Source organism: Prinia subflava, chromosome 1, assembly GCF_021018805.1.
Source record: "Prinia subflava isolate CZ2003 ecotype Zambia chromosome 1, Cam_Psub_1.2, whole genome shotgun sequence".
In the NCBI taxonomy this organism is placed as follows: Eukaryota; Metazoa; Chordata; class Aves; order Passeriformes; family Cisticolidae; genus Prinia; species Prinia subflava.
Genome location: NC_086247.1, coordinates 100,086,287 through 100,109,558, shown reverse-complemented (window position 1 = coordinate 100,109,558; position 23,272 = coordinate 100,086,287). Strand labels below are relative to the sequence as shown.

The window sequence follows — 23,272 nt, the reverse complement described above, 5'->3', positions numbered from 1 at the left end:
TCCTCTACTTTTTTCCTTTTCTTTACCCCAAAATTGTTGTGCCTAGGGGTTTTTGTTTGTTTGTTTGTTGGTAATTATGGAAAAAAAAAGATAACTATTTTTTGCAATTTTGGGTCACAAATTTTAAAAACTGTTAAACAGATTAATATTCAAGACCATTCATATATCTGCTATTGTTTAGTTACAACTACAACCACTGCCTGAGTCAGCTTCTGAATACCATCTGATTTTTTACTAGCATGCTATCAATAATTTACACCATCAAGAAACTATTTTGCTCAATTATATTTTTAAAGTTAAGCTACCATTTTTTTTTGGCAGGTAATCTATCTGTTTGCATCAGGTAACTATACCCAGACTTAAACGATACAGAAGCTACAAAAACATCAATAATCAGGGGAATGAGTGGGCATGAAGACACACACAGACACTCAAAGTTATGTTGTCTTGGGTTATGTAACCAGTGAATGTGTATTCTATTTCATCTGTCGAAAGCAGTTGGGGAGATGTTTTTTTTCTCCTTTATCTGTTGTAACTCCAGGGGTGAGGGGGGTGGATGCCTTCTGTTAATGGGCCAGCTGTTAAAACCAGGGGAGCAATGTTCCTTATCTCTTCCACGACCCATCCTCCCTCCAGGAGGATATCTGCTGTTAATGAGCCATTAAGGCTCACCACATGACGGATAAAATTACATCATCCTATTGTGAGACCCTTCACCCAGTGGGAGGATCCAAGAATTTCTGCCTGGATAAAACCTGAGATTCAGAACAGCGGAGCACTTTTCCACTGGATTCTCAAAGGAAGACCAGACTCATCTCACCACCACTTCAAAATCATCTCTGCTCCAACAGAACCACATCTGTCACTCCAGGAGGACTTATTTGGACTGCTTCTAACACCCTGGCCAACAGGGTGTCAGGTCATATTCCTGACTCCGTCAGGGTTTTCTAGGACTTTTGTTTGTTTGTTTGCTTGCTTGTTTTTTGTTGTTTTTTTCTTTTTTTTTTTTTTTTTTATTACTGCATTTGCACTTTTTAATACTCTTAGTAAAGAACTGTTACTCCTATTCCCATACTTTTTGCCTGAAAGCTCTTAATTGCAAAATTGTGATAATTTGGAGGGAGGCGGTTTTATGTTCTCCATTCCAAGGGAAACTCCAGTTTTCCCTGACAGATACCTATCTTTCCAAACCAAGAAATGTGTGTAATTTTATGGACCAGAAACATTTGGTAAGAGGGAGTCTAAAAACTGTACCTAATCCAGGCAATTCCACATCTTACCACAGTTAGTTCACAAATTAGAGGATCTGAAGAACACTTTGGCTAGCCTTTGCCCAGCAAAACACATTGCGGTTGTCTTTACTTTCCTGTTGTGTAAATACTAGAGACAAAGTAGGATATGCATCAAAATTATAACATTACATCTTCTCATGGAAAGCCACTACAAATTATCCGTACAAAAGAAGATACTGGGAAGTACCAAATGCTAGTTCTTTTAAGTTATTGCTAAACCTTATGTAAATGGGTGGAGTGAAGAACTGTTCTCCTTCTCCTAAGTTAACCAGAATCACTCAAGAGACACAGAGCACTGACTTACTGTTTTGAAACATGTTCATTTATGTATCTTTATGTACATTCAATAAAAGCTACATATACAACAATTCCAGATTCAGACCCACAGAAAACTCTGGTGACCCATAACACTTCTATAAAACTTTTGTTACTCTTTCCACCTAATTTTTGCCTCTTTAGCAACATACTGTTTCACAGCAACCAAACAGTCTAATGTAATCAAAATGTATGTCAATTCAGAGTTAAGACTAGGTTTTGTGGGATAGAGAGTTCAAATCCCTAAGAAATGTGAACAGTAACACAAAGTTAATAAAAGTATCAATTCCAATAATTACTTTTGGTGGAAACTAAGTATATTTTCATGGCAGATTTTCTATAATTATTGCTATATGTAATGATAGATACCACAGAGTCATGATCAGTGGCACAGAGTCTAGCAGGGGGTCTGTCACAAGTGGTGTCCCCAGGGTTCTGTACAAGGTCCAGAATTGTTTAGCTTGTTCATCAGTGGCTCGGGTGAAGGGGCAGATGCCTCCTCAGCAAGTTCAGTGGTGACACAAAGCTGGGACGAGTGGCTGATACCACAGAGGGCTTCAAAATGGTCTTCAAAAGGGCCTTGGGAGAGATGGGAGAGAAGAACTGGAAGACTGAGAGATGGGCAGAAAGCAGTGCCTGAAATTCAACCAAGGCAATTGCAGGGTCCTGCACCTGGGCAAGGATAACCCCCTGCACCAGCACAGGCTGGAGGCCAAACCGCTGGCAAGCAGCTCTGCGGAGAAGGACCTGTGGGTCCTGGTGGACAACAAGCTGTCCATGGGCCAGCAGTGAGCCCTTGTGGCCAAGGCAGCCAAAGGTGTCCTCGGGTGCATTAGGAAGAGCATTGCCAGCAGGTGGAGAGAGGTGATCCTGACTCTCTACTCAGCCCAGGTGAGGCCACCTCTGGAATGCTGTGTGTGGTTCTGGGCTCCTCAGGACAAGAGTGACATGGAGCCCCTGGAGTAGGTCCATTGGAAGTCAAAGGAGAGGAGAAGGGACTGGAACATCTCCCCCACGAGGACAAGCTGAGAGAGCTGGGCCTGTTCAGCCTTGAAAAGAAACAATTGAGAGGAGACCTCATTAATGTGTACAGATATCTAATGGGGGGTGTCGAGAGGATGGAGCAGGCTCTTCTCAATGATGCCAAAGAATAGGACGAGGCAATGGGCAGAGACTGATGCACTGGAAGATGCACCAAGTGACCAAGACTGGAACACATTGCCTGGAGAGTTTATTGTGTCTCCCTCACTGAAGATATTCAAGAGTCATCTGGACACAATCCTGTGCCATGTGCTCTAGGATGAGCCTGCTTGAGCCAGGAGGTTGGACCATATGACACACTTCCAATCTTACTTATTCTGTGATTCTGTAATTCTGCATTCAATTTCTTTCACGCATAAATACACTAATAAATCTTTACAGGAGTAAAATTTCCTTAAAAGGCAGAAAACTAAGCATCACATCTATGTTCTACGAAATAAAATGACATAAAATACTAAAACAAGATTTCTTAGTGCCACCAGCAACATACAAAGCATTATGATATAAGGTATTACCTCCCAGAAAACAAGGAGTAAAGAAAACCTGCACAAAAAGAAGAGCAATCACAATTCACATAGATTATCAGAACAAACAGCTGTGGTAGAGAACCTGAGAGGAGTCCTTTTCATCATTTATAAACAAAATGTAAAATTTTTTGAAAACATACTATCTTCAGAGGCTTTAAGAAAAAAAAAAAAAAAAGGTTTTGATTTGGAAATCATCTTGTCCTTTTAAACAGTGCCCCCTCCTGTTCAGGAATAAGCTGCGACTTTCCCACTCAAAGTGTCATGCAGTCCATACAGAAATGGTCACTCCCTTGTGACCTGTACATGATTTTCTTTAACCATCCAATTTTTCAGAATTTAAACCAATCTCAACCACAGAACTATTACAATATATTATACTTAAACTAATTCTAGCCAAGGAAAGCCAGCTTGTGAGTGAGAACAGGCAATTTGGAGCTTAAGTGCACTCAAAGCTGCAGCAACATTGGGAAATGTCCCAGATAGCCTCAAAACCCGTCAGCACTCACTGCAAAGCTGTATAGATTCAATCGGAGCTGTTTGGATAAGAAACTCAGTTTGCAAATCACAACTTCCAAAATGCTATTAAAAAGACAGCATCTGGCACACCTAAGTCTAAACTCTTCACCACCATATGACCCTGGACTTACTCTAAAAAATACACTATATTTCATTTTACTATCACTGTATATAATTTTACTATTTGTAATTGTCCAAATTTAGAGGCAACTCCACACAAAAAATATTGCTGTGTTAAAGAAAAATGGCTCAATACCATTTAAAGTATCAAGTAGCACATTTTCTGATTTCTAAGAAGTGTATCTTCTACGTTTTATATTCTGCTACAATATGTGACTATTCACCAGAAGCAGTCACCTCCATATATGTTTCATTAACAAAATGTATTTTATATAATGGGATTCAGTCTTGAATTTTAAGTTGTATAAGAATGAGAAGTTTGAATACTTTCAAAATTTCTCACAGAATGTTTTAGCTGTTCTTAAACGCAAAACCAAAAAAGGAAGCAGGTTTGTTTTGCTACATTAAAAAACCCACAAATTACAGTTGCTTTCTTAGAATACCAAGCACTTCTCTTCCTTTAAATGAAGACTTGAAAGAGTGGGAGACCTTTTTGCCATGGCTCTGCTCTTTTTTAGTGTTGTTATTTGTTGGCCATCAGAGTTGATGAGAAAAGGAGGATAGAAGGAACATATACTACTAGTACTGGGATTGATTATATTTCATGGTGATACCACAGCTTAGAGCAAGAAGTGCAAAGTAAATAATAAATGAAAAGTAAGCTGATAACATCTCCATGGTAATGTATGTACCAGAAAGAGAAATAATGAAATACATACAAGTGTTGTTATATTACAGATGGCACACAGGAAACCATTCATGACTACACGACCAATGTGATACATTCTGAAGAAAGCCCAGCCTGGTCTGGCTCACACCAAGCAGTATAAAACAGTAATTACTACATAACAAGATTCACACAAACTGTATTAGAAGGAGTGCAGCCCTCCAGCATCTGAACCACTTCAAGGATCTGGCAAATACCTTAATCCATAGTAGGGTAATGGCTACTGTCACTGTAACCACAAACACAAAACGGCAGCAGGTGCTGAACTAGCCAGGGCTCAATCACTGGCTTTGATAAAGGCCAGGATGCCATTGGCCTTCTTGGCTACCTGGGCACACTGCTGGCTCAGGTGCTGTCAATCAGCATGCTCAGGTCCCTTTCTGCTGGGCAGTTTTCCAGCTGCACTCCCCCCAGCCTGTAGTGCTGCAGGGAGTTGTTGCAATGCAAGTGAAGAGCCTGGTACTTCACCGTACTGAACCTCACATCATCAGCCTTAGCCCATCAATCCAGCTTGGCCAGAACCCTCTACAGACATTCCTACCCTTCAGCAGACCAAAACTCCCTCCCAACTTGGTGTCATCCTCAAACTTGCTGTGGGTGCACCAAATCCCCTTTTCCACATCATCAGTAACTTTATTAAATAGGACTGGCCCCAATATTCAACACTGAGGAACTCCACTTATAACTAACCACAAATTGGATGTGGCACTATTCACCACCACACTGTGGGCCCAGCCATCCAGCCAGTTCTTCACCCAGCAAAGTGTACATCAGTCCAAGCTGTGGGCTGCCAGCTTCTCCAGGAGAATGCTGTGGGAGACACTGTCAAAGGCTTTGCTGAAGTCCAAGTAAACAACATCCACAGCCTTTTCTGCATCCACCAGTCAGGTCACCTGGTCATAAAAGGAGATCAGGTTGGCCAAACAGGACCTGCCTTTGACAAACTGGGCTGGCTGGGCCTGATCCCCTGGCTATCCTCCATGTGCAAGGTAATGCATTCATGATAATCTGTTCCATAACTTTCCTGGGCACCAAGGTCAGGCTGACTGGCCTGTAGTTCCCTGAATCCTCCTTATGGCCCTTCTTGTGGATGGGCATCACATTGATCAACATCTGTTGGTCTAGAACCTTCCTAGTTAGCCAGGACTGATGACAAATGATGGAGACCAGCTTGGTGAGCTCTTCTGCCAGCTCTCTCACTACTCTTGGGTGAAACGCATCTTGCCCCATGGACTTTTGAGTATCTAACTGGCACAGCAGATCACAAACTAATTCTTTCTGGATTACAGGGGTTCTATTCTGCTCCCCCTCCCCATCTACCAGCTCAGGGAGCTGGTTGATAACCCATCTTTATGTTGAAGACTGAGGTAAAAGAGGCATTAACTGCTCTGCTTTATCCTTGGTTGCAAAATTCCTCTTTACATCCCACAGAGGTTGGAAATTTTCCTTGACCATTCTTCTATTGTTAATGTATTTATAAAAGCACTTTCTATTATCTTTCACAGAGGTGGTCAGACTGAGTTCTAGAAGACCTTTGGTCTTTCTAATTTTCTTTCTGTGTGACCTAACAACACCCTTGTACTTTTCCTGAGTTGCCTGCCACTTCTTCCTAAGGTGATAAACTCTTTTTTTTTTCCCTGAAGTTCCAGAAAAGCTCCTTATTTAATTAGACTGGTTTTCTTCCCTGCCAGCTTGTCTTTTAGCACACAGGGACACACAGCTCCTGTGCCTTTACGATTTCCCTCTTAAAGTATGTCCAGCCTTTCTAGATCCCATTGTTTTTAAGGGCTGTTTCCCAAGGAACTCTCTGAACCAGTCCTGGACAGGCCAAAGTCCACCCTTCTGAAGTCCAAGGTAGAGATTTGCTGACCCCTTTCTTACTTCACCAAGAATTGAATACTCTATTATGTCATGGTCACTGTGCCAAAGATGTCATCTGATCACATTTCCCACCAGCCCTTTTCTGTTTGTAAATAGCAGGTCTAGCAGGGCATCTCCCTTGCTAAGCTCACTTACCAGTTGTGTCTGGAAGTTGTCTTCCACACACTCAAGAAACCCCCCAGACTGCCTCCTCTCCACTGTGTCAAGTTTCCAGCAGACATGCCACAAGTTAGTCTCCCACAAGAGCAAGGGCTAGCAATTGTGAAACATCAGCCAGAATCCTTCATCCATCCCTTCATCCTGGTTGGATTGTCTATAACAGACTTCCATCAGGATGCCTGCCTTGTTGGCCTTTCCCCTGATTCTTACCCATAGATACTCAGCCTTGTCATCATTATCCTTGAGCTCTATGCAGTTGAAAGCCTCCCTAATGTACAGAGCCACTTCACCTCCATCACATCTCCTTCCTCGCTTGTCCCTTCTGAAGTGCTTGTAGCCATGAATTGCAGCCCTCCATTTACATGTCCCATTTCATTTCCTTGATGGCAACTACATAACAGTTTTCCTGCTGCAGGATGGCCTCCAGCTCTTCCTGTTTGTTACCCATACTGATGTAGATGCACGTCAACTGGGCTATCAATTTCACCCCTGACACAGGCATATCTCTAGTGATATGAGAGGCTTATCTCTAGTGATCTGGTCTTACCTGCTTCCCCCTCCAAACCAAGTTTGAAGCCCTCTCAATCATCCCTGCCTACTCCCAGGCCTGGAATCCTTTTCACTCTTTTAGACAGGCAAGCCTCATTTGCCTGCAGCCAGCCTAGTGCTGTATAAACTATCCCACGAGGGAAAAAGCCAGAACTGCACCAATGGCACCAGCCTTTAAGCCACGAGTTGATCAGGGTTCTCCTGTTTCTTTCAGCATTCTTCCCTGCTACTGAAAGCATTGAGGGAAACACCACCTCTGCCTTTATCCCTTCAAGCAGTCATCTCAATGCCCTGAAGTGCTTTTTGATTGCCCTAGGCATTGTTGCTGCTGACCCAGAAACCCAGAATTAGGTAATGATCAGAGGGCTGAATCAGCCCAAGGAGTCTTCTAGTAATATATCTTACTTAGGCCCCAAGGAGGCAGCAGATTTCCCTGTGGGACAGGGCCAGCCGTATCCAGGGCCCTCAGTTCCCCTCAGAAGGGAGTCACCTACAACAATCACCAGTCCGTCTTTTTGTACAGCTGTGGGTTTAATGTGTCTGGTTGACTGACTTGCCCCAGACAGACCTGCACTATCACTTGCCTGACCCTCAAGTCCCAGAGCCTCATACTTAGTCCCATCTCTCTTCACAGAAAAAAAAAACCCCACAGAAAAAAAAAATCCCAGAAAAGACCCAAAGAAAAAAAACCCCAAGCATATTTGAATGCAGCAAAGTCAACCACAGCACAAAATAGTTAGGGAATGCAATAATTGGAATCACATCACAGAGATTTTAAAAATCAATCAGGAATTCTTCTTAAATCAGTTTGCTGCCTGACTGTGCCAAAAAAACCCTTCCTGCATGTTGCAGATGTGCACTTGATCCTAGTCTAGTTGCTTCTTTTAATATGCTTAGATTGAGACTTTTCTATCTCCTGTCTTAACTCAATGGATTTATGAGCTGATTGTTTTTAAGGACACTGGAGCTTATGTCTTTATTCCTAAAAGATGCATCATCCTTAGACATTGCTTATCACCTGATGAGTATCCAAGACTTAAACAACCATAATTTAAGATTTCAAGTTGCTTTAAGGATGCTTGTCAAACACCACTTAGCTCTCACCTCCCAAACACTTTCAACTTCCAGTTGTCATAGCCTATGAATAAGGCTTATGTGTTTTCCATTATAGAACATGACTGTAAGCTATGCATTACACAAAGCTCTAAACAGCAAGATTATGTGATTTTTGTCCAATGTGTCTTCCAAACAATGAAAGCAGAAGCAAGTGACCTCGAAGTATACGGGTGCTGTTTGATCATACAAGTATATGGTTAGAAAAGCACAGGCTGACCTGGAGTTGGATTTGGCAAAAGATACAAAAGGCAACATGAAAGGATTGTGCAAGCAAATCAGCAAGAGAAGGAAGGCCAGGGAAGACACAGACCTATGGCATAATGAACAAAGGCCATGAAGATGGAGCCATTTAATGCTTTTTCACCTCAGTACTTACCAAAAAAAGATGGGCCTCAGGAGTCCTAGGTCCCTGAGACCAGAGGAGAAGTCTGCAGCAAGGGTTACCCTCAGTTGGAGGAGTACTTAAAACACATAAAAGCATGCATCCTTGAGGATGCAGAGAACAACAGTATTTTGTGTGCACTGGGAAGAGTGTCAAGTAGGCCAAGTGGGTGGATCTTTCCCCTCTTCCCAGCACTGTTAAGGCCAAAACTGCAGTCCTGTGCCTGATCTGGACTACCCAGTACAAGGCAGACATCAACTTATTGAAGCAAGCACAGAGTCACAAAGCTGATTAAGAGACTGGAGTACCTGACACAAAATGAGAGGGTGTTGTACCTCACACTGATTTTGTTTGGATGTAATTTCAATTATTTTTCATCATTATGGGTACAGCAACTAAACAAAAAAAGGTAAACAAAAAAATGCAAACCCACTTGACAAATCCCAGTTGTGAGACTATATGCACAAGCAAGTGTGAAAAACATTATAGTAACTAGACACTGAACAACCTAAACAGGTATTTAAACAAGATTCTCAGCAGGCCCTGAATATAATTCTTTCTGCTCTTTACATTTTCAGAGATTTGCCACACAAATACGACAAAAACATCACAAAAGACTAAAAAGCTACTTGAATTCTATTAAATTGTACCCTTACCCAGTAACCAAAAAGCCAAAGACATTTGTTCTGCAGAAACTGAAGGGCAAAGCAGGTTTGTAACTAAGATTTTAAACCAGCCTAAAAAAAACTGTAACTCTGCTGTTACTTAATTGCATTTTAATATTAGACTTTTCATTTTAGTGCTTGATTAAGATTTTGAGGGGTGGTTTTTGCTGGAGTTTTTTTAAGCAGTTTTTCAGATTTAAAATTAGTTTTACACGAATATCAGGAACTGCATACATATATCTACTTCCTTTTCATTCTTCTCTGCTTTTATAAAGTACATACAACTCTTCTACTGTTTTAGTTACCAAAGAACAGACTGTAAAAAGGCCATGCAAAGCTTCCATGAACAGGCAACTGCTCAATTCTGAAAAGAGAGATACTCCAGGGCAGTAGAAACACTGGGATTACCAGACTGAAAACACACAATGTATAAATTGATTCAGTAAAGCTGCTGGGAGAGAATAAAAAAAAAAAAAAAAAAAAGGAAATCTCAGTTTTCAGCTAGTTTAAAGCAAAATCCAAGGAGGCCAACATTCAAAGGAGTCCTGGCTCCTTTGAAATCAACAGGAACATGTCAGGCTGGCATGGGAATGACAGTGAACAGCTGCTAAGATGACCTGGTTGCTTCCTCAAATGTTTTCTGTGCCTGTTTTTGAACTGAACTCACTTAAACTCTCAATTTATCTTAACTGACATCAAAGTAACATAGTTCTATACAACCACATGACTTTTACAACACTTTGTCTGAAAAGAGGCAATAATGAACATAAAGAATTGAAAATAAAATACCTGTTATTGAACAGTACACTATGTGAGGAGCAATCTTTTTAATGTCTTCATAACCTAGGCCCATTTCAGCCAGCTTGCCAGGGACAAAGTTTTCCACAAAAACATCAGATGCTGCTGCAAGCTTTAGAAAAGAAAAGGATAGGTAAAATTGTTTAATTAGCTCCCAAAAGTTGAATAAATTCCTATGTAACCTAATTTTAAAATCTTGTTAATCAAAATGGCTCTGGTCTTCTTGACAAAAGAAATTTGACAAGCCTATTGGGATACTTTTTTGCCTGCCAGATTGTGCATTTCTGCAAACTACATATTAGAGATGCTGCATATCTAGAAAGAAGACTGTCAGAATCCTAAAGTGATTAGACACAACTGTGATATTATCAGTATCACATCAATTTCCTAAGGCCTGACAAGAGTTTACAGAACAATCTTTATATAAATTCTTTCCACCCCCTTTTTCTCAAGAAAGAAAAGTGAAGTGATATATCTCCACTATTCATGTTTTCTCCATAATAGATACAATTTTAACTATTTTCATTTTCAAATCATTGATTATAATTACCATAACAAGGCCATTTATCCAACTTCCTATATGTAGAAATAGAATAGGAAGCCCAACAACACTTAAATTAAGAAATTAAAATTAAGATCTTAGAGACACATTAAATATAATAGTGCTGTCAAGCTCTGCAATGACTTTTTTCATTGCTTTCAAATGAATGACCTAGTCCAAAAATCTATTGATGTTAAGATTAACATATAACCTTGATCTGCTTTAAATTCTATCTTCTCTTATAAAAATTATAAGCAGATATACATATGGAAATTTCAGTAAGACTAACACAACTTGACTCCTGAAGCATGAGAACTACATGTTAAGAGACAGATGCAGGCCTTGAGGGACTTGTAGGCTTTCTGCCTGGTAAACTGTGTGGGGAGTGTGTGACTGCACAGGAATTTAAGAAATGTTCCCTGACTGGTACACATGTTTGTGGACCCATTTTTAAGCATAACTGATATATTAATTTCTTAATGCTATTTGCAGCCAATCAAGGAATCACAGTCTCTGAAACTGCCATGTCACTGTCTGATTAAATATACAGTGTGTTAGACAAGCTTCTATTAACCAGTGTCATCATAACAGTAATCACAATGCCTTTATGAAAGATCAAGTTAAGGAGGTTTTATTTTCTAATTAAATCCATCACAGTTTATACATAAATAATTTTCAAGCTGTTAATCCTACAGCTTTAGCCTAATTCATTCAAGAGATGAAATTGGTTACAACTTGTGTATTGTTTTTACTGTGATTTTATAATCTATGAAAATTGCAGTGACTGGATGGATTAAAACAGCTGAAAGTTGTTATCCATGTTATATTAAAGAACTATCATCTCCTACAAGCCACTGAGGAAGAAAGCATGACACACAGTTCTATAACATGAAAAGCACCTTTCTTCTGGACTGGGCAACATATGTGAAATGACAAGAGTGATAAGTGTGGATATAATAACTTGGGCCTAGTTTAGCAGGGTATATGCTCTCAGACAAAGGAATTTTCAAAACACATTACAAGTGCTGTGCCAGCTCTGCATCTAAAGTTTTCATTGGAAATAATTTTTAATGTATAATGGTGGCAATCTACATGTATGAGCACTGATGCTCACTGAACCAACAATTCTGCCATCATGGAAAACTGGAAACATAGTCTGATCCAAACAAATTCTATGTTCTTAAAACTCAGAGATTTTCAGTCTTGATAGGGTTTTAAGTCCACTGTCAACTAAAATTTCATACTTCATGCCCTAAAATTCCTCTAAACATCACTTGTATTTTAACACCTACTAACAGAGCAATACCACACAAACCTGACTTGGAGTACTATCTGTTCCAGAGAGGACATTGATAGGCTCAACATCTATGCCTCAGGAAATAATAAACAGCAGCAGGTCATGCCAAAGTAGTCATTAAATTGCATTAAAAATAATGACATTACTAACTCTATAAAGGAAACCATGCATAGTTTTTGGAAGTTTTGGTTGGTGGTTTTTTGGTTTGTTTTTTGCTTGGAGATTTTTTTGTGTTTTGTGTGTTTTGGTTTTTACAAGAACTCTACAGAAGAGAATCTCCATACACATTCATATAAACAAATATATATATATGTGTGAGTAGCTTGCTTTATCAAGTAAGAGAGCAATGCATGGGACGCATTGACCTATCAGCTAAAAATAGTGGAAAAGAAGAAGTGCCATCAGCTCCCAGCCAATTAAAGTCCCAAGTTGTTCATGAATAAAAAAAATAAAGAAGTTTGTTAGCTAAGGATAAATAATTCACAAGACATAAGTATGCTCAAGGTTCTTAAAATGAGTTTCTGACAATAACTGATAAATAATGTTCTAAAGAGATGCTACAAAAAGATATCAGAGCATGGGACTGATACACATCCAATCATTGAGGAGAAAAAATAATTTTCATTCAGGAAGACAAACAAATATTTGGAAGGCAGTTAACAGTTGGCCAAAAACACTAGAAGGGAAGAAAGGGCTACAAGTGACACAGAATAAACAAAGAAGACACAGGAATAATTTTGTGGAAATCAAGTCATCACATATGAAAGAATAGACCCTTGAAAAATATTTTGTAGTGCTGTGCCAAAGGATGAAAAGAAGCCAGGACTCCCGATTATTAAATTTCTTCAGCTCACTTGATACTACTGACTAATTATCAAGTCTGTGTTTTTGTCATATACCTGAAGACTTTCTACTCCTGTTTCTAACACAATTCTAAATTGAGACTTGCCCTCTTCCAGCTATACAAAATATATGTGGGAAGTAAAATCTATTCTAACCATGATACCTTGCTTAATAAAGGTTAAAAATTATAACCTTATGACCTTTCTTTGTAGCTTTACGTTGGTGATACAACTCATATTTATATATGAGTAAGCAGTGTCAAAAACTTCAATTTATACTTTTCATCAGCTACTTCAAAGACATGGACACTACTTGTCATGGTAACAAATACAATGCTGGATAATGCTCAATTCTATACACATCTGTCCTGATGATAGCAGGAGACAACTGAAAACAAAAGATGTTATAAATAACTTCCCTTTACACATACTTTTTGACAAAACTCCAAGCAGAAGTTCCCTTTGAGAAGAATAATGGAATTTCAAGACCTCTGCACAAAATGCTTTCAAAATATATCACTCAAGATCAAGCAGAATGATGAACAGCTCCACAAGTACTCTGACAGAGCCTCATCAGTTCTCAGTGTTGCTATATCTCAGATAGGGATGGCATTGATTTTAGGAACAGAAAGTTATAGTGGTTATTAAAGCAACTTTAAAAAAGGATAAAAAATATAAGAAATTACTTTGTCACAGGCAGTCTCCTCATTTTTATAGCTAGTGTGGTAAATATTTAGCAGGTGATGCCATTTTTCCTCCACCTCATCCTGACTCATAGGCCCAGCTGCCTTTAACTCTTCAAACACCTTCAGCCCACACATATGGAATCAGTGGACACTTTGAGTAGTTTTTCTTTCACAACTTTTAAAGGTCAAGTAATAAATTAGTCTTCTTCCACAAGAGGAAAAAATTTTATAGCATCTAATTAGAATATGACTAGTTTATCCAAAACTCTCTGTCTCTGTTATGTCTGTTACACCATGCAAAATTTTTCCAAATGAAAATTTCTTCTTCCAAATTTTTTAAAAGATAAACATACAGCTCCATAACAAATCAACAACAAATGGCTCAGTTCTTCAAAAAGAAAAGGCACTCTTGAATCCTTGTCTTATAATCTCCAAAGATTTCTGTATGAAGTACCTTTGCATAGCTAACAAATCAAAAGCATCAGAAGACCTAATCTATTTCCATTTCACGCAACATTCCCAACAAATTCCACCTACTGCATGACACATACTGTCATTGTGAAAAAGGGATTGGAACTGATACTGAAACAAACAGTAACAGAAGTCAGCTGCTACTACTGCAGGGCTTAAAATGCAGCACTAGCAAGCAGCAGATCTTGCATTTCTCAACAAATAATAAATAAAGGGATGACAAAACACAAGTTTGACACAACGTGAAATTTGATGCTCTTATTATTTTTAAATGAAGAAATGGATCACTTTAAAAGACCCTGAAGTCAAATACTGAAAAAGAAATAAATACTAAGTTCCATCTACAGGACAATGTTTTTCAGGAAGATGTAGAGTAATTGAAGTCATGATTCACTGTAACATTCAAAAAATTGCATTTACTGGAGCCCAGCATCTCCTCTTAGCTGCTCACAGACTTCATCTGATCAGTTCATCTTGAATCTTTCTAATGCAGTAGTACAGCACCAGTGACAGGAATGGAATAGGCTATCTGACCATTTCCTCACAATATTTCATTTGAAGATTTTAATGACATTTTCATGTAAATTTAAATCCAAAGTCATTACAAGTTACACTGAACACTGAGTCCAAAAGCACAGAGTACAGAAGCTATATACTGTGATTTACAAAATTTACTGCATACTTAGATTTTTTTAAATTATCAAATTAATATTTGAAATGCAGAGTTTAATCCTTATTACTTAGGATCACAACAATACAAAATAAGGACACCTCACATGATATCAAAACCTACCTCTTTGATTAGCTTTACTCCTTTTGAATCCTTCATGTTGATAGCTATACTCTGCGGAATTAAAAACAAATACAATAGTAATTTATGCGAAAAATTATGTGAAAGGGATTATCAGCCTCTTCTAAACATAACCAACAGTCAAATTTCACACTATAGCTAATTTGGATAAATAAATTTTAACACATAGCCCACCTCCTCCTGCAAAAAGAAAAAATAAAATTCTCTCAGCAAAGCAAGCTGAACTATATCTCATTAATGAATCAGACAAGCACCAAAACCAGTCTGACAGATGTGCAGCCTGTTCACTATATATTTACACAGGACCCACTACTGCAAGTACTCAGGGGGACACCAGAAACATTTGTTTCAAGTTAACAAGCCATTAAAAAATTCAGGTACGTCATGAAATTTCATGTTAATCCCAAAGTTTCAAAGGCTAGATTTAGCCACCCTCACTGTGGTGTAGTGGCAGCACTCTTTCTGCCAGCTGACACAGGTCAGCTGAGCTAATGCACCTGGAAAAAATGATCACTCAAATAAAATACCCCTTCCTTTCTCCTGATTTAATTTTCAGTGAATTAGTGCCGGTAGCTGAAGACCAGCAGAAGCACTCTTGCTTTTTCATTTTGCCTTAGCTGCCCACAGTACCATACCAGAGATTCACAACCTTTTTTGTTCTAAAAACTTTGGGGTTTTTTTCTCCTGAAATTTATTCATCGTAACATTAGGTCAATGTAAGTATTATTCCATTATATATGTTAAGAATCAAACTAAGAAGTGTTATATATGCAGTTATAATTACAGAAAACAGGCTCATGTTCAGTCCCACACACCATTTACCTTTTTATTTCTATTGACACTGAGAAAATAGATACTTTCTGTCCCAGCAAAAGGCGGGCCCCAGGCTCTTGTGTCATCACCAGCTCCTGAAAGAAATACCATCACATATTCATAGTTGCCCAGTATCACACACCCAACAAATAAGAATAAAAAGCTTTCCTCCAGTATCACATTTAAATCACCTAAGCTTCATCTAGCAGGCAGGACAAATATTGGTTTAACATATTTATTTTAGGATATATATATCAAAAAGCACCAGTTTGCAATTGCAATTAAGCAAAGGGAATAAAATTTTTGGTAGAGTTGGGACTACATTCAGTCTTTAAAATACTAATACAGCCACACACCACTAGTGTATTTGCAGGGTTTTTGTGGGCTGGTATTTTGGTTGTTTTCCTGAGGAGGTTGGGGAAAGGGAAATTGGTGTTTTTTTGGTAGTTTGTTTGTTTGAACTTAAAGTAGAGCTACATTGCAATTCTTGTAGTCAGTCCTGAAGAATTTAGTAGAGGCTCTTGCCTGCACCAAGGCACACAGTTCATCTGGTCAGTGAGCTATTCCTGAAACACCCCAGGCACAACATCAAGACATCACTGACAGACAACCACTGATCAGGCTGCTGGGGGCACAGCAGCAACTAAAAGAAGCACTGGCTATAGCTGGTACAGTGCCCCACCTCCAGCTCTGCCAGAAATCCTGCCGTAAATGTGCTGCCAACACTGACAGCACTGTATCATTTATGCTGAATTTCAAATTTTTAAGCTTTCTTAAACATCATGAAAAGCAGCAATCTATTTTAAATAGAATTAAAGCTAAATTCAAATTCAGAAACAATCACTGTCCTGAGTGCGAGCAAGCATGTGCATTCCTGTATCTATTTCAATATCTAGACTTCATCTACTTGTTAACTTCACATAACTGAAAACTTTCCTTAGTGAGGCAGCACAGAAGACTGACAATGGCATAGATACAGAAACAAGCTGAAGAACCTTAGGTGTCGTATTACATAGCCACTGCCATAATTGTGCTATACACTGTAGTTACACAAGTCTACAGCCCTTTAAGATCTACAGTGGCAAAAGTTATGCAAACATATAAACTGCTTATCAACATTTGTACTGCTCAGTATCTCAAAAGACAATTTTGGTTCAAGCAACATGCTTAGGGGGGCAGGGGCAATCTCTTCTCTGTGTGAGAACTTTAAGCGATTCAAAGCAAAACATGTCAGTAATACTTTCCATGTAGAACACTAGTGGGGCTACTGTTCTTTTTGGACTAATACTCCTGTGAAAATAGACATCCTCTCACAGAAAGAGAGGATTACTCACATTTCAAAATGTTTGAAGTTTAGAATTCTGATGCTGCCCTTCTCCTTCGATCACAAACAATGCAAAGCTCCAAAACCATTGCTTTATTCTTAATTGCAGACATTGCTCCATCCCTACTATTTAGACATTTGGAATACCACCACTGTCGGTCTAATCTGACATTACAAAATTGATGTACAAAATTTTGCCTGGTCACAAAAGTGAAAATCTTTGTAACAATAGTCAGTAAATAGGGATGACCTATAGACTGATGTGGCAAAACCTTTGTCAGACATTTAGTGTTTCATTAAATGTTCAAACATTCAATATTTCCTATTAGAAATAAAATATAGATAATGTAGAATGTTTAGTATCTCAATTTATGCTATAAATTATTATAAACTGTTATGTTACAAAATATAGGGAGTATATTATTGTTTAACATCTCAATTATTTTCACCAACTAGTTTCAAAACTAGTAATACCAAAAGAGAGAAGCTTAAAATATGGAAACTTAAAGGAAAAAAATACATTACATAATGTGCAGCTGCTATAGCATAATTGCACACCTCAAATATGTAATGATGTATAAATCTTAGAGCCAAGTGAGGGGACTACTTCTAAAAAAGAAACCTCAAATGTCATGCAATTTGTTATTTTTCTTACATGGTCTTACAAACTAAAAAATGTAGCTATAGCATGAAGCATTTTTTTTTTTACTATTACTCAATCCTTAGCAACTCTTTGGATAAAATGCATGTGCTGAGTGGAAGAAGAAAACCATTGGGTTAAGCTAAAAATACACAAAATTTTACTAGAAGTTAATTACTCAATGTCTTTATGCGCACACACATATATATGTGTATAGATATATGTATATACATATACTTAATATCCAGTTCTTATTATATCTAAAATAAACAAATAAAAATCTTACCAGGTCTTTCCACTTTGATAACTTCAGCCCCTAGATCTCCCAAATTCATTGTGGCAAATGGTCCTGCAAGAACCCTTTAATATGAAAAAAAAAATTGTTTTCTTAGTTTTTCCAATCAGAATATTTGCTTTTAGACACACTGTCATAAATGACAGACAAAACACAAACCTTGTTAAATCAAGAATTTTCACACCATCCAATGGCTTTACATTACTAGCACCTGACAGGAAAGAAAAAACAGTGTCTTAGGTCTTAAAAATCAAACACATTGTTTTTATGACACTCATCATTCTCCCTCATCTCCCTCCCCTAATGAATGATAATAAAGCTTTCTGAACAAACTGGTTATTAGGTGCACACTACATTAGTAAAGTCTTTCAAATTTGGAAAAATGTTATGTATGACATTTCAGAACTTATTCTAACTCCCTAGCAAGTCTACAATAAAGCTGCTTTAGCAATACCTTACATGTGCCTTCCACAAACACTCAAACAGCTTTTAAAGACTAATCTGAAGAAAGATAGAACTAAAGCATTTTAGCAAGCAACCTCAGAATGACACAAGCTAAAAGTAAGGGTACCAGACCAATGGGAAGCACAGTGGAACTCACAGAGTGTTTTGACCTATGTAGACTTATCCACTTGCATCACACACACAAAAAAGGAATATCCCCATTACAAAACTCAAGGCAGAATATATAAGCCAAGGAAATACTCTTTCAATGGCAGCTGCACATGCAAGATAATTATTAAGAAATCACAATGCTTTCTTCCTTTCCTCACCCTTTCCAACCTGACCAGGTCTAAGAAATAATACTAATGCAATAAACATCACAGACATAGCAAGTAACCTCATAGTCTAGACCACAGACTGGCCAACTATTTCTTTGGTGGCCGTGAGCTATCTTCTTCTCCCTTAGCCTTTAATTGTAAGCTAGGGATGCAAACACTTCATCACGCCGCGTGGATGGTCATTCAGTTACTATTTGGAAGGTGATGTCATATCACACACAGAACAAAAGCACCTGGTCAGTAACATCACTAAAGACCAACACATGGCAAGCATCTCTTTTTGGCACTTACCCTGGTATGAGAGATGTAAAACATATGCAGGGGTGAGGGGGTGGGAATCAAATAAACCACATTCATTCAAATCCTGCAGGGCAGTGTAGTGCATCTCCTATATCATGCAGCAGAGCATGCCTGTATCACCTGCTCCACGTTCCCTCCATTAGACCTGAACCACTCTTCAGTGACCCCCATAATTCTCCTTCCTACTAATGGGAAGAAGATGTGTATCAAGAGAGAGATTTTAAAAAGCTACAGAGAAGCAACATTAGAAACTCAAGGCTTCTGCTAACATAATTTCATTAACTGTACTACTCTCAGTGAGGACACTTGCATCCCACTGTTCATCTTTAAGAAATTTTCCTCCATTATTACCACTTACTCCAGGGAGATTTCCATTTAACAGGTTTTGTGCTTTAATACAATATCCAGACTGAGCAGCATGCTGAGAACATGCACATCTAGGAATGGTCACATGTTTTGTACTTTCAAAGCCTTTAGGAAAATCTCAGGCTGCTACTTCTCTTCAGTGCTCCACACCTCTGTGAGCTCCAGATGTGAGAAAACAGCTGTAGCAGGTAAACACCACAGACCCTCCAGTATAACTTCAGTCTTATCAAGCTGGATGCACAATTTGCTCCACAAAAACAATACTCTTTTTTCTAAAAATATGTAAAAAGCTTTACTGAAGCTCCCCAAAACATAAAGGTAATTTCAGCTAAAAAAGGTCCCCCTCCCTCTTTTATTTCCACAACTTTCAGAGCTGCACTTTAATAGTTCACCTATTCTCATCCTGAGGCAGTATTTAGATACAGATACACTACCAGAACAACAGCAACTTTTCAGAGCCAACAGCTTCTCTACCTGCAGCCAAGTTGTAGGAATCAATAAAGATATTTCTCAAAACAGCCTGTAAAATGTTAAGATTAGGTTGTAAATATGTATGTATGGGTAACTAAAACTGATGAACCCTTACTAATTATCATATCACTCACATTATGGCATCATCTAACACTCCATTCAGGGATTAGGACTCTTCCATAGCTGGAACAGAATAGGAAAGCACCCTATTTTGCTCTGAAAACAAACAAGCCATTGTGATTTTTTTTTAAATACCAGTAAATAACACCTATCCGTGATGATGAAGAAATGCAAGAAAGAAGAGAGATCAAAAGTTTGCTTTTGAAAATTAAGGAACAGATCTGTTGGTCTCTTCAGAACAGAAGAACACAGATGTTTTATATATATATGTGTATATATATATATAAGCTAGATTATATATGGAGCATGACACTAATTTGCTGAAATAACTGCAGTAGATGCAGTAGAAAGCCTTTTGATATCCGCAGTTCTGGTACACGAATCCTGAGTAAGGGAGTGCTATCTATTGTAGGAACAAAAAGAAACAAAAACACATCATAAACAAACACAAGAGATCAGAATTGATCAGCATTAACTAGAAACATCTCTTGTGTTCTTTACTAGCTTCTCATGGGTTCATCACTAGCTTCCTAAGCAGGCACATACCCAAGGTTAGACTTTGTGAGAATTCAGACTCAACAGTCTAAATTTTCTAAAATGCAAACTCACATTTTCTCTTGTATTTTTGCTTTTATTTATACCAGTAACTTGATGACTGAATGGAAAATCACTCTCCCAGCTCTAACAATATCCTCTGTATAAACTCTCAATTCCCATGATGCTTGAATTTATTGTGAATTAGACTGTAATATGTATCTTTCATAAAAAACTTTGATTAAGAATAGAGCCACTCGCTCTCAATATGATTTACACTCTTTAGTTGAGCTCAAGAGCTTGTCCCAAGGTTGGCCTAGCCTAACAATAAAAACAAGCAACCAACAGAGAGATTGTTCCATAGAACAGAAATTAACTCTTGTGTCATATTCTAAAAAGATTTCCTTTATATTTGTGACAGAAGAGGGCACCTAGAAGAGAGTAGATTAATTTTTGCAACAATACAGATTAACAGCTCCCAGCCCAATTACTTTTAAATTCCAGAAGACATGACTGCTCAAGTCTGTGGTCTCTACTTTGACTGCACAATCAGTATTTCTTCACTTTATCCATGCAGTGAGTTATAATCAAGTCCATCGCTACCGTGGACTAATTCACAATCCGTGGGTTCGCTCCAGCCCGGCAAACACTCAGTCTGTTCATAGTGGAAGGCAGAACTGCAAACTTCCTCCAATTCTAGTGCCACCAATGCTATTGTTACTATTTTTCTGGTATTTAATAACGGAGAAACTTGAAGCCAGAGAACGATCACTTTGTTGCAGCTTGGGTTTATTTCACTTCAAAAAAAAAAAATTAACTAGCACAATTGTACTCAGTTAGACTTTGGTAACCTTACGAAAAGATCGGGCCTGGAACAGGGCATGCCACTAGCCAAGGCTGCCTGGAGAGCGGACACGCTCCGTGTCCCAAGCTGCTGCGGGCAGCGCGCACGGCCGCGGGGCAAAGTCCGAGCGAGCCCCCGAGGCCGCTTGGGGGCTGCGCCCCACGCCCGCGCAGGGACCCCCGGCCACCGCCAGCAGGAGCCCCGCAGGTGTTTCACTCCCGCCCCTCAGAGAAGCGGCTCCGACCCCCGCCCCAGCGGCACTAGCTCAGAGCCCGGCAGGATTACATGGACGGAGGAGCCCGACGCGGCAGGAGAGGGGAGGCGGAGGAGGAGGGCGCGGCACGGTTCAGTACCTGCCGGGGGAGCGCCTCCGCTCTGCGCCCCGCCGCCGCTGCCCGGGGAGGGGGAGGCAGAGGCAGCGCTCAGGGCTCTGGCGCTGCCGCTGGCAGCTGCGGGGCACAGGCTCCTCCAGAGCCCTCCGCAACATCGGTTCCCTTTTCCCAGCCCGGCGAGCAGCATGCCCGCCACTCGAGACAGCAGCGAGCGCTCGGCGCAAGCGCCGCCACCACCGCCCCCTTCCCCTCCCGCTCCCGGGACAGCCTTGGATCTCCCGGGGCGGGGCGCGCACGCGCGGCCGGCCCCGAGCCCAGTGTCCCGATCCCAGTGCTGGCCCCGAGCCCCGTGCCGGCCCCGAGCCCCGTGCCAGCCCCGAGCCCAGTGCCCGTCCCGGTCCCAGTGCCGGTCCTGGTCCCAGTGCCCGTGCCGGTCCCGATCTCAGTGCCGGCCACGAGCCCAGTGCTGGCCCCGATCCCAGTGCCGGTCCCGGCTGGTTGCCGCGTTCCCCGCCGCCGTGCGCCTCTGCTGCCCTATGAAGCGCTCCCGCCTGGACTTCATTAAGCCAGGAGGCGTCCTGCAGATGCTTGCAGCGGGAATTCCGCTGTCTGATGGCTGGAAATTTGTACTTCCAGTTCGGCGTACAGAACGTGACACACAACATTGCCACGGTTGAATAAAAGTAGAAAGCGCCCCCGTCCCCCCATCCCGAAGGGTTTTCCGCACCTAGCGGGGCAGGCAGCCGCCCTGGATGCCACCACCTCGCTCAGCGGCACCAGGGAGAGCCTTCACCTCAGCTTGCCGTCACTGGCGGTGCAGTATCGCTCACACCGTATGCTGTATCTTCAGCTGGCTGTGGTTATGGAAGGGTTAGCTTGAACTGACCTTGAGCAACTCTTCTCTGAACGAAGTACCCTCAGACTATTTTTAGTGTGTGTTAGGACAGAGCAGAAGGCTGGCTACAGGAGCACCGTGGTGTCTTCTTGCGTCTCTAATGGGATAAAAAAGCCTGCACGGAGGTTCGGCATTTATTTATAAGAAATACGTGAGGATAAGACAAGTGCAGTATCTCAAAAGCAGCCTAAACTTCTGACTGCTTGAAAACGAGCATGACGAATAGCACAGGCTTAAGACATGTCACATGTCATCCTGCCTAAATGCTGAGGAAGAACATAAGGAAAATCTACACGACAGGTTTGTTGACTGGATGCGCTGTGTAATCAAAAGTATTACATGGATGCTTAAAGATTTGTCAACAAGAAGAAATTAATCAGCACAATTACCCCAGCATAACTCAAAATGTGCACAAACCATATGTATTTCTAATTCGTGTGATGTGAAAAGGGTTCAAATTAAAGGGTGCTTTTTTGGAACGAGACAGATCAAATAATTTGGTAATTTACATTGATAACCCCTCTTGTGTAGACATGGCATTCCTTGTGTGCACAATAAAAACAGATAGTCTTCCAGACTTAAAGAGTATTAAAAAATTTAGATGAGCGGGTTTAGTCTCTTTCCATTTTAGAATTTAAAAGATATTGCCTCATTTTTCACAGAGAGATTGTATAATGTAGTGGGGAGGGGAGTTCCCTGTGAATATAAAGTTAGTTGTTGTCATTGAAAAAAACCAAACCAAAACCTGTTTAAAGCCAAAAAAACCCAAGACTGGTATATAAACCATAGAAACTTTCTGCTTATTTTAATAGTTAGCTTT

The 23,272-nt window shown here is 40.0% G+C and overlaps 1 protein-coding gene across 7 annotated transcripts in view; it reads right to left on the bottom strand.

Moving 5' to 3' along the window:
- Positions 1-21,907, bottom strand: part of SUGCT (succinyl-CoA:glutarate-CoA transferase) — a 327,347-nt gene extending 305,440 nt beyond the window's left edge. The window contains exons 1-6 of one of the 7 annotated variants that reach the window (XM_063405277.1): positions 21,579-21,907; positions 17,968-18,019; positions 17,800-17,873; positions 15,559-15,644; positions 14,719-14,769; positions 10,080-10,200 (exon numbers count right to left, since the gene is read on the bottom strand). In XM_063405277.1, coding sequence (XP_063261347.1) covers positions 10,080-10,200; positions 14,719-14,769; positions 15,559-15,644; positions 17,800-17,873; positions 17,968-18,019; positions 21,579-21,744 — 550 coding nt within the window. In that variant the 5' untranslated portion in view covers positions 21,745-21,907. The remainder of the gene's footprint in view (positions 1-10,079; positions 10,201-14,718; positions 14,770-15,558; positions 15,645-17,799; positions 17,874-17,967; positions 18,020-21,578) is intronic. The other 6 variants (XM_063405257.1, XM_063405296.1, XM_063405287.1 and 3 more) reach the window with 6 other exon arrangements.
- Between the last annotated feature and the right edge of the window lie 1,365 nt (positions 21,908-23,272).